The following is a 12,609-nucleotide window of genomic DNA, read 5'->3' on the forward strand; positions in this document are numbered from 1 at the left end:
AAGAAAAGAAAAACCTATCCACCTTAGTTAGTAACCACCACTTTTATCTCTTAGGGTTAATATTATCCCTTGGTTGCCTACGTTTTTGTTCTCCAGTCCTGATGAAGACTCGCAATCCCAAGGCTTAAATTACCTGCTGGGCATAAGACGAGTCGAAACGTCGACAGTATTTCTCAATCACCCTTGGACCAACTAAAGAACTTTATCAAGTGCAAATTACCCTTCAGATACATGTCTATATAAAAAAAGTGCTCTGATTAATAACTTAAAATACGTTGGCCAGGGTCCCAATACAGCTAAGCATAGAGTTCGGTATTGTTTTGTAAATCATGCGAATAATAATCTTTCTATCCACTAATTTGTTTTCCTTTCCGTTCACTTGTTTTCACTCTTTTGATCACCCCCCCTTTTTGCACACTTCTTCTCTTGGGCAACCTCTGTTTTTATCAATTTGGAAATGATATGTTTGTTGTATAAAATGAATTGTTAAAACATTAAAAAACAGGAAAGATGATGAATAAGCTAATAAATCAAAAGTAATCTCTTTTTGGTGGTTTAGGTTTATTTTGTGGTACAAAAAAGTACAATAGAGCAGACGGATTGTGGTTGCTCTACTCACAAAAACTATGGATAGTATTGATTTGACTCATTTTGCATAATCATTAGGTCTAGGACCATTGTTGTTTTGATACCATTGAACGCCCAGGTCCATACCTTATGGGTTACCCCATTTTCTTAATGGTTTCCTCTAACCAGTGAGCCACACTTCTCCACTACTATCAACAACAACAACTATCACCTGAATGTATTATAAGTCAAACAAACCTCACTGAATAATAACCATTCATAGTACAACCAGTTGAAACATTTGACAAATCAAGATTTTACCTCAAAATTTCCCAAAAGACTAAGACTTGTGACAGGTGGAGCACTTGCACTAAGAATATACGAAAAGTTGTCTGGAATATCTTCTGTGTTTAAATACTGCTGTGTACTGTAAAAGAAAGAAGATATTAAGTGAAAAAGCATAAGTATATTTTAATATGTTATATTGATATTTTGGCACTATATTTTCAGAACAGTTGTGTAATGCTTTAAAAAAATTAAATACAAAAAATGCAAAGTCTTCTAAAATAAACCAAATTTACAATATTTTTGTAGTAACTTGCAGAACATCTGAACAGATTTATTAGACCTCATTTTGGCCAACTTCATTTGATCTTTTTTGTAAACATTCTTACATATGGAGGGGTGACAGAAGCAATGAGATTAAGTTAAAGATTAATAACCAATATTTATGAAAATCATACCCCTCAACTACTTGACATGTATTAAAAGTAAATACGAATTCCACCTAAAGGGAAAATTGCATAAGCATATTAACAGCTTTATAATGTTTGGAGTACTTGACCAAGCAAGAACACAGTAAAAAGGAATGTACAATAAAATAGGAGCCAAAAATCTCAAGATACAAAAATAGCATAAAGAATCATGATTAAAAAAAAACAGAGTTTACATACTTTGTAAAGGATAAAATATCAACTACAGTAATATAGGAGACCAAAATATTGTTACAAAATAGGTAGACACAAGTATATCAGATTTGTAATATTAAACAGTATATTAGCATTAAAAATAATTACTTTAAAAAAACCCTTAAAAAATACAACAGATAAAAAAACATTGTTTTTAATAAATGACAAAAAAGATAAAAATATAGGTTTCAAAATAAAGTTGTAAGAACAATCAACATAATATATAAATACCATTATGAAATAAACAAGAATAACATAAAAAAATTGTAAAATTACAAAATTTAAAAATAAATCTCACTTTTTAAAAAATAAACAAATTATTACTAAATAAATAACTTTACAAAACATCACAAACAAATTTGATAAAACAATAAAAAAGAAACATGCCACATACAAAGCAATTAGAGTTGTAGGGGTAAAATGTAAAATCCCCATTCCAAAGAAAAAAACAGTAGGAAAAGTGTTGGACTTATGTGTCAGATTTACTATTCCCACTGCAATGTAAGTTAACTTGGGAAAGGCTGGACATTGGGCAGCCTACAGTTACTATTTCCAATTAATTGGTAAAATAAAATATATAACATTTGACAATATAAAATGTATAAAATAATTACAAAATAAAACATAAAAAATGTGTCCAAAATAAAACTCTAAACATTTATCAATAAAAAACTTAAGAGAAATATTTGAGTCTGTAAATATATATATATACAGAAATATACACACACAACACACATATATATCCATACTAATATAATAAAGAGAGAGACCAAACCTTTGAGGCGGGTAATCTCAGGAACCACAGCACCAATCACAACACCCAATACAGCGTTGGAAAGGGCAGTTGCAGCAGAATGACATAGGCTATGCAGACGCCCACCATATACTGGTTGATATGCTTTATTTCGATACATAAAAATATCTTAAAAGCAGTACGTACAACAAATATTTTTTAAAAAAGGCATTCACCAACTGTACATAACAACACATCCAAAGGGATAAAAAAGACGATAAAAACATTGGGATAAATACAATTAAAAAGGAATTAAAATGATACAGAAAGCCTATTTGAACGGATCAACCAAGACCATTTTAAAAATTTTGAGATGCCACAAACTACAAGGGCAGAAGTGTCTGTTAATAGAATCCATAGGGCCACTGAATATTGGCGAGTGCCAAATGATCTTCACACTGGTTTGAGCCAACGCTTCCTTGGGTTACAATAGTCCGGACATTCAAAAAGGATGTGAGCAACAGTCTCCACCCACGTGGAACATAGGGCACAATAGGGGGAATGCTGGGAGGTCGATTTCCATCTCGATAGCAAATTGCCTACTGGTAGGGTGCCCACCCTAAACCTAAAGTACAATGCCCTATCAAATGCGATGGAAACCAGATCAAGATAGGGTTCGTAGGCCACCACGTCTTTGATTCGTAATAAAGCTGAGGTGGAATTGCAGTGACGTGGGTTGCTAATGAGTTTGAGAGAGACCCAGTCCCAGTACAGTTTCTTCAGGGTGGCTTTGGGTGGGGCAGATCGAGTAACCCATGCGTCGCCCAATCCCAGCTCCCCCAAGAGGCTTTTGACATCCCTCAAACACTTTACCATGTGCCAACCCCCAATGGCCATCACCTCGGACAGGCCCTCAGCGTATGAGGCAAGTTCGGGGACCCTCCACAAACGAGCCCACAACAACAGGGGCCGTAGTCGTGCCTGATCCACAATCGATCTACATCCCAGGTCCAGTAGTACGGGAACTGTGGGTGTGCTCAAGGGGAGAGCCATCAGATCTTTCAAAAATTTGCTCTCCACTTTGGCTAATACCTCCAAATTACAAGTGCCCCACTGCTCTGCCCCATATAGTGCAGCAGAGACCCCTCTAGCTTTATAGATATCAATAGCAGGGGCCATGCAATGTTTGGGGGGAGAGCAGTGTTCCCTAAGTAACGCACCGCCCACCCTTTTATGGCTGAGAAGCATTTAATTAATATGCGGAGTCCAACTCATGGAGTCACTAAGCCGGATTCCCAGGTAATCAAACTCTGCTACCTTTTTCAGTGGACAATCATTCAGGACCGGTGGACGCCCTAGTTTCCTGGGGGGATTCATGACCAAATATTTGGTCTTGTCGATATTGATCACCAGTCCCCTCAGGGAACAGAACTCCTGGAAACGGTCGAGAAGCTTTTGCAGTCCTTGGGTGGTCTTCGAAATGAGGAGAGTATCATCTGCAAAAAGCAGAGTAGGGATCCGGATGCCTGCCAAGGAGGGTGCATCGGCCGGTTCTTTTTGTAAGTGCTCCACCACCCCATTCACATACATAGAGAATAGGGTGGGGGCTAGCACACATCCCTGGCGGACACCCCTGCACAACGGGATCCTATCGGTCTTTTCCCCCCCGTACCCCACCACACCTGCGCATAATTCCCTGAGTGTAGTTTAATTAGGAGCGACAGAATATAGGGGGGCAACCCCATGTTCTGCAGGACCCTCCACAATTCCTCCCTAGGTACCAGGTCAAAGGCAGTCTTCAGGTCTATAAAGGCCAAGTAAAGACTGCCCTTGCCCAGCACCACCACCTTCCAGTGCAGGAGCATTAGTCTGAAGGCCTGTTCAATAGTTCCAGTTCCCGACCGGAGGTCTGACAGAATCTTATTGTCATCCACCCATTGGAGAACCCTCCCCAGAATCGCCTACTCTGCCACCTTCTGGGAAGAGTCAATAAGGCTTATGAGCCTATAGTTGGCAGGGCTGTCCCGACATCCCTTTTTGAATATCGGGACAACCTCCGCCCCTTTCCAAGAGTCTGGTACAGGACCTCCCCCCAGAATTGCATTCAATAAGGAAGCAACCAGATGGCCCCATTCTTTGGGATAGGCTCGTAGCAGGACGCCGGGAATCCCATCTGGTCCTGCAGCTTTTAGTGGGACCAGGGTCTTTATTACGGCTTCAACCTCCTTGGCGGTGAAGACATCGGGGGGACCAAACTTTGCCTCAACCACCGGGGATAAAGAATCGCTGATGACCCCATCAGGTAGGGAATAAAGGGCCTCAAAGTGGTTATACCAACTCTGAGCAGGAATATTACAAGTGACTAGCGTGGCAACCGGCCTATCCCTGTTCCTGACCAGGCTCCAAAAACCCCTGGCGTCCCTTCCTATGCTAGCTGCCAAGAGGCCCGCCAAGAACTTCTCCTCCCACTCCTTTTTCGCTGCCCTCAAGGTCCGGTAATAATCCTTCCTTGCAAGCCTGGTAGCTACTTGAGATTTAGATTTGACTGCTCCCACCAAGGCTTTTTTCATGGCCCTGTATTTTTTTGTGTACCATCCCTGTTTGATAGGCGGTTTCTCCCTGATGTTAGCTCCCGAACACCTACCAGGGAGGATAAATAGATTACTTAATTCCCTGGTTAGGTTACAGAAGGTCAACGAGACCTCCTCAAACACCTGGGAAGACAAATCTAGTTTATTCGAAGCTGCAAGCAGGAAAGACCCTACGGCTGCCATTTTCTCTGGGGATAAGGTAAATTTAGCCCACTTCAACAGTCGGCCACAATTAGAAATAGTAACTGCCTGGGGGTTGGGAGCCATATGGGGGAGGGGTTTCTCCCTACCCTTAAGCCACTGGGGGGGAGAGGACAAGAGAGAGGAGATTGTGATCACTCTCAATTGTCGACTTGATCTCCATATACCCTAGGGCACCCCATAAACATACATCGAGAAGAATGTAATCTATTCTAGATGTATGATTTGGCCTATAGTAGGTGTGTGCCCCTTTCAGATCTGATTTGGAACTCCCTTTGACCGCCCTTAAGTCAAATTCCATATTGAGGGAGTTAATCTGTAGAGCCACTTGGGTCCACCTCTTAATGGGGGGCAAGGTCAGAGCGGGCATCCCCCTCCTTGAGTCCTCCTCATCTGTGCCTAGTACATCATGCGTATCAAGGGGCTCGAATGTGCAATTAAGATCACCCGCCACCAAGATGTGGGATTTGTGGGGGCGCTGCCTAAGCAGTCCTTCCAAGAGAGCAATGGTGGCCGATTGTGTGCCACCCTTCGTTCCTCTAGCGTAGATGTTAAAGATGTCCAAAAGCTGGACACCCCGGGAATCCTTTAAGGTGATGTTAAGGAGGTCGGGAGAGTTGGTGGGGTGCTCCTCCACCTTACACTCTAAGGAGATCGCGACCCAGATAAGGTGGCCACCCGGAGGGCGTCCCTTCCCTGCCACTGGGGGAACAGCTGGAACAAAGTGGGTTGAGTATCCCACCTTGTGACAGGGCTCCCTGCACCAAGTTTCCTGGAAGATACAGATGGAATAACCCTCCACAAGGGTATTCCAATCCGGCAGGCCCAACTTCCTATCAATACCCGCGACTTTCCAGCTGCAAATCCTAAGAACTGGATCCGCCACAGCTAACTCGCCGTGGAGTACGGGACCATCTCCATCCTCCAACTGATCCAGGGTTCCTATTCCACTGCCCCTGCTTAATCTCCCATGGGACTCGTTATCTCCCAATACAATAATAGGGGCCACCGGGCCGGCGAACGGGATGTCGCCGACTACTGGTGGCTTAAGGGCTGCGCTAACTACATCCGTACTCTGGGCCCAGGAAGCATCCCCGTGGTGGAAATCGGTTCAATATCCTGGAGGGCTCCAGTCAAACCCAGGCCAGGGAGCACATGGGTGAAACTGGGGACCAACAGAATTATCGGGATAAGATGGACTATTACTCCAACCCCTGCCAGGATATGGGCAAATAGAGATTGCAACAGGCCTTGGGTAGAAGTAGGTCAAATCTACTACACCAATACTGGGACCCCCAATTATATCCCTGTGGTTGCAAATAACTTGTGCTACTCTACTGTCTTTGAAATTAACTATCACACAGTCCCCTTCAAATTGCTTGTTGCCGTAACCCACCCACCCTACTCTTCTTACTCCCAAGATCAGCCCGTCAACACCCCTAGGATGTGGTCTGTTGGTCTTTAACCAGTGTAAGGTTTTATTTTTGAGTGCTTGGTGGGATTTGTATTGTTCATCCTTCAAGATTGGTACATTTGTAAGGATGGCGACATACGGATGGCAATCAGGGGGCAGATTAATCGGGGGCACTTTGGGACAGTTTTTGGCACAGAAACTTCAGAATGGGTGGCTCTGGATATACTAGTGGAGGTTGAGACTGGGCATGCCCGATCAGGACCCTTGCCAATACCCTTGCCCTTCGATGTGCTCATGATATTGCCAGAGCCCTTCCCTCCCGGCGGCTTGGCCTTACTAGACTTCCTCGCCGGGGCTTCAGGGGGTTTGGGGATACTCATAGGTGCATAGGCAATCAGGGTAGTGCTCACTGGGGTATCCACAACGGCATACTGCAGGAGCATTATCAGTCGCCTGCGAAATTACTGTATTTGCTGTGGATGTTGTTGTGGGAATTGTCTGCAGGGAATCCGGGATCGCCCAGTTGCCAACTACCCCTCCCTGTCCATCCTCCCTCATCCTAGAATGCAATTTGATGAGGGTTTTCAATGAAAAAAAGTTGTCCAGGGTTGCCTGTTCAAACCTGTCCACCCTTTCCCCTAACCCCTTTATTCTATCAGCTATCGGGGACAGTAGTGTTTTCATCAAGTTTTCAATTTGTGCTAGTGTTACCGGATCGTGACTTGCAGTCAGTTGGCAATTAGAAGGGGGGACTACACATGCTTCCTTAACTTTAGTGCCTGGATGGTGGCCCCTTTTTTCGGTGGTGTTGTTATCCGTAACTGAACCCTCCCCCATTGTGTTTCCTGTACCCCTACTTCCAAGCTTCTCCGATCTCTTGTATGGTTTGAAGAAGCTACCTTTACGCGGGCTAGCAATCCTTTTCCTTTTAGCAAGAGACGGGTTCTTGGTTGCCAACATCGCTAAGGCCAATGGGTGTGGAGAACCAGAACCACTTCGAGAGGATACCGGGCATGGTGAAGAGGCTGGGACTTCCTGAGAACACAAGTCCTGTCCACTACCAACTACTGGAGTGGGAATGGATGGTGCTACCAGGTTCTCCAGCCTGTCGATACTATCCCTCAGTGAAGCAATTCGTAGCTGATCAGGTGTAGAGGGGGTGGGGTAGAGGGGAACCGAGCTGCATACTGGAGACTTTAACCTGGGCTAGTGAGCCCAGAGAAGAGCGCTTGGGCGGAAACTAATCATGTGAAAGGCGGCGCTCTGTCATTACTATCTCTTTCTCAATAACTGCAGCTACTCGTGTAATAAAACGGTCCATAGTTCCTATAATAGTACTGGGCCCCCCCCTCTCCCCCTCCCCTTAAGATTTTCCCCGAGTGTGTGGACATTGGTAGTAACTGTGGGGGTATAGCGACACCCTATACCTGAAATAGTCCAACCCTTGCAGCCAGGAGTAGCAGATGACAGGGGGGTGTCCCAGCCCAGCCTTGGCCAGCCCCGGACTGCCACAGACTGCCCGCCCTTTGCCCGGCTTCGCCCGGCGTCCCGCGAGACGTTAGGCGAGCCGTTGAAGTAGGGGGCGTTGCAGGCAGGGGGCGTGGCTACCAGGGGGCGCGGCCGCGATGTTCCTGGCTGTGCAGGGACTCCTGGGCAACAGAGTCCCTGCCGCGCACCACCCCTGAGGCTACTGCTGGCTCCCCGGCTCCACAAAGTCCGCAGTCACAGTTTTTAGGTTCTGCCCTCTGACCTCAACCGCAAAGCGGCACCCGCAAAGCGGGTGCGGCGACATGTAAAGGCGACTCCAGAGACCCACACAGGAAGGCAAACGGAATTGTCCAAGGTCAGTATCCTTATTCTGTTTTATGGCAGTAAAGTGAGTGTCCCACAAGCTCACAGGGAATGCCGTACTTTATGCACCTGGTACATTTAAAAGGTAAAAGAGCTGTACAAGCAAAGTAGTGCCTTGTGGGCGTATCTGCATTGTGCTGTGGGCGTGTGCTGAGGGCGTGACAAATGATGGGGGCGTGTGGTACGTTCCGCCCTTCATGCCATGTCTCATATTGTGTGCTAATCCCACCCTGCTCCCTTTAAATACCCCTGGACCCCATAATCCTAACCCACCCTTACGCCTTAAAATACCCCAACACCCTTAAACACTAACCCATCTTAACCCTATAAATATACCCTGTACCTCAAAACCCAAACCTACCCCTGAATCCTAAAAATACCACTGTACCCCAAAACCCAAACCTAGCCCGTAACCCTATAAATACCCCTGTACCTCAAAACCCAAACCTACCCCTGAATCCTAAAAATACCACTGTACCCCAAAACCCAAACCTAGCCCTGAATCCTAAAAATACCACTGTACCCCAAAACCCAAACCTATCCCTGAATCCTAAAAATACCCCTGTACCCCAAAACCCAAACCTACCCCATAATCCTAAAAATACCCCTGTACCCCAAAACCCAAACCTAGCCCTGAACCCTAAAAATAACCCTGTACCCCAAAACCCAAACCTAGCTCTGAACCCTAAAAATACCCCTGTACCCCAAAACCCAAACCTAGCCCTGAACCCTAAAAATAGCCCTGAACCCTAAAAATAGCCCTGTACCCCAAAACCCAAACCTACCCCTGAACCCTTAAAATACCCCTGTACCCCAAAACCCAAACCTACCCCTGAACCCTAAAAATACCCATATACCCCTAAACCAGCCCTGAACCCTAAAAATACCCCTGTACCTCAAAACCCATACCTATCCCTAAACCCTAAAACTGCCCCTGTACCCCATAACCCAAAACTATATTCGAACCCTTAAAATACCCAAACACCCCAAAACATATACCTCAGTACCCCCAAAACATATACCGCTATACCCATACTTACCTTTCCCAAACATTAAAAAAACATGCTTTTAATATTCATGCATTTACAACGAATTTCGTTGTAAATGTATGCGTCGTAAAAGCATATAAAATGTAATGCCATGCGTTATAATGGCATTGCTGAGTCATGGTACTTTCGTAATGAAAGTATGCGAAGTGGTGGTATGCGGAAAGAAAGTTGCGGAATAATGGGTGTTTACCCTCCCCCGGTAAGTACATTGGTGGCACGGCGGCCCACATCTCCAGCAACACACTCATATTTTTTCACCACCCATTTGAAAAATGCACAGGTCTCTCTCATTGATGGCCAGCACCAACATACACTTTTAGACACACCTCCCGCCACAAGTTCTAGAATTGCGAACTTTAGAGCTGGGGAGCTACGTTCGAATCTCGGCATCAGCTCAACATCCCGTGATTCCAGGCAAACCGCTTTGTCTCCCCGTGCCTACCACAAATGAATGTGTTCTTCTGTAATGTAAATTGTGCTCATGCCATGTTGTCGAGTTCGCGCTATATAATATTGCAAGGAAAAATAAAGTAGGGACACTCGAGTTCATACACTACTGAACACGCACTCTTAAGTGCATCAGCAGTGCACCGTGAATCGGAGCGTTTCACAGGCCTGTCACAGATAAGAAAGGCTATCAAAACGAAATCCTACAAATTAAAATACTACTGGCCGGCAGCAATTCATACCCGGACAACGTCGGGACGGGCTGCTAGTATATATGTATATATATATATATATATATATATATATATATATATATATATATATATATATATATATATATATACACATATACACACACATATATAAAAAAACAACACAACCTACTAAACACACCACAATCCCAACACCCACAAACTAATTTACAAATTCAATACTATAACCAATTAAAAATTACAATTACTATTTTATTCAAATGATTACATAATTAACAAAATAAATAACTGCCGTAATTAATATTGAAATTAAACTAAAAATACACAATTTTAATAAATATTTAAAAACTTCCTACCGTTTTCCCCACAAACCTAACAACCATATGTTGGAAATGTGCCCTTTCTGCAGGGTCACCCCAATATCTTGTAGCCTTTTTGCTGATCACCATGTTTTTTGGCTATTAAACTCTTTGAACTTTAATGTTTGTGCTCTTCCTTTCAATATGGTTAAATTGGTATACTCCTGATTGGCACTGTTGACTGTAGATCTCATTGCATTTTACCCTTGCCAATCAATGGTGAAGTACCTGTGATCCCCCTTTCAACGTGCTGAAAATGATATACCCCTAATTTAACTTAGTCTCTAATATATGGCACCAAGGTGTATCCAGGGCCATAATATAAATATGTCGCAAGTGGACTGCGGCACCAATTGTGCTATCCACTACAGGGATAATGTAACCATTAATGAAAGCCTGCGACCAGTAGCCTGCCTATGCAGGTTTTAACTGCAAATTTGACCTGTGAAAATAACCCCTTTTGACAGGCTTGAACCTTCTTTTTATACATGTATAACTCACCCCTAAGTAGGCCTTATTGCCCATAAAGGCAGGATGCATGATATTTAAAAGTAGGACATGTAAAAGATTAATGTTTAACATGTCATTTTTTCACCAGTATTTCTCTATTGATTTTAAGAAATGGGCGTAACAATTGTGCACCGTTTGTAAAATCACACAAGCCTATTAACAGACATTACATTTATACACACAACAGAATAATTCCGCTCAGGTGCTAGCAATGACTGAGGTATGTGACATCTCCCAATCCTTTAGGGTATACACTTGTGCACATTGTCCGTATCCATCTTCTTCAGTCAGGAGATATAGGATGTGTCGGAGGCCAGTAGGAAGGACAATACATGAACAGAACCATTACAACTCTCCCTTATCAGGGAAACTGAATTATGAAGCCAGGTGTTAGTCTTTTTTATAGACCTATTTTTATTGATTTTGATGTTTTATATCTCTTAGCATCATGTTGTACATCTTATACAGGTTAATGTTAATGTTAAAAAGTATTTATTGAGAGCGCTGCCACCGGTTGGTTTCCTGGCGCTAGAGTAGACAGAGAACGGATCCTGAGGAAAGTGGTGGGGGGGAGGCGATCAGTGATACGCTTGCTTAAAAAGCCATGTTTTTAAGGCTTTCCTAAAAGACAAGAGGTCTGGGCATGATCTGATCTCAAAGGGGAAGGTGTTCCGAAGGCGAGATGCAAGAACCGCAAATCTGCAGCCACCAGTGCGTTTGCGTTTGAAGGCAGGTGTCTGAAGGAGAGCTTGGTGCGCAGAGCGCAGATTGCGGGAGGGGGTGTACCTGGTGAGGAGATTGTCTATAAATTTAGGGCTTTTGCAATGGAGTGATTTAAAGATCATGCAACCAGTTTTAAAAGAGCAACGTTGGGCCAGGGGGAGTCAGTGGAGGTCCCTAAGTAGCGGAGAGGCTGAGTGCCAACTCGGTTGCGCAGTGATTAACCTGGCTGCATAATTCTGGACCATCTGGAGGCGCTTTAAGAGATAGAGGGGTAGACCTAGGTATATGGAATTTGCATAATCCAGGTGGGACAAAACCGTGGTAATCACCACCTGGGTCATAGCTGCAGGAGTTATGAAACGTCTAACCTTCCGGATTTTCCTGAGCTGGAAGAAACACTTGGAGACTACTTGGCCCACTTGAGTTTTTAAGGAGAGGTCACTGTTCAGGGTCACTCCAAGTGTCTTTGCGGCAGGGGTAGGGGTATTGCCCATATTGGATGGCCAGTAGTGAGGGCCCCAGAATTTGGCACTGTCCCCTGTAAGCATCAGCTCGGTTTTTCCAGGGTTTAATTTTAAGTGATTTTGGTTCATCCAAGTTTGGATGAACAGCATGGTGGACTGGAAATGAGAAATGGAGATTGTGAAGTTGTCGATCGTAAAGAGCAGTTGCAGGTTGTCTGCATAGTTAAATACAGACACCTGCATGTCTCTTAAGGCCTGGATTAGCGGAAGAATGTAGATGTTAAACAGGTGGGGTGACAGTGAAGAGCCCTGAGGAACTCCACAGGTGATGGACCGTTTAGGGCCAACCAGGGTACTAAGGCGGACCGACTGGGAGCGATTCTCCAAAGAGGACTTCAGCCAGTCTGCGGCTAGGCCCTTGATGCCAGCCTGGTTGACACGGTCGATCAGTATGTCATGGTCGACTGTGTCAAAAGCGGCCGACAGATCGAGGAGCACCAGGGCCTGAGGGGAATGTCTA

At 44.3% G+C, this 12,609-nt stretch overlaps 1 protein-coding gene across 2 annotated transcripts in view; it reads right to left on the reverse strand.

Moving 5' to 3' along the window:
- Nucleotides 1-12,609, reverse strand: part of ATOSA (atos homolog A) — a 450,421-nt gene that overhangs the window by 171,299 nt on the left and 266,513 nt on the right. For both annotated transcript variants that reach the window (XM_086958313.1, XM_086958312.1), the window contains exon 8: nt 889-994. In XM_086958313.1, the coding sequence (XP_086814439.1) occupies nt 889-994 (106 nt within the window). The remainder of the gene's footprint in view (nt 1-888; nt 995-12,609) is intronic.

Source organism: Lissotriton vulgaris, chromosome 2_1 (genome assembly GCF_964263255.1).
Source record: "Lissotriton vulgaris chromosome 2_1, aLisVul1.2, whole genome shotgun sequence".
Taxonomy (NCBI): Eukaryota; Metazoa; Chordata; class Amphibia; order Caudata; family Salamandridae; genus Lissotriton; species Lissotriton vulgaris.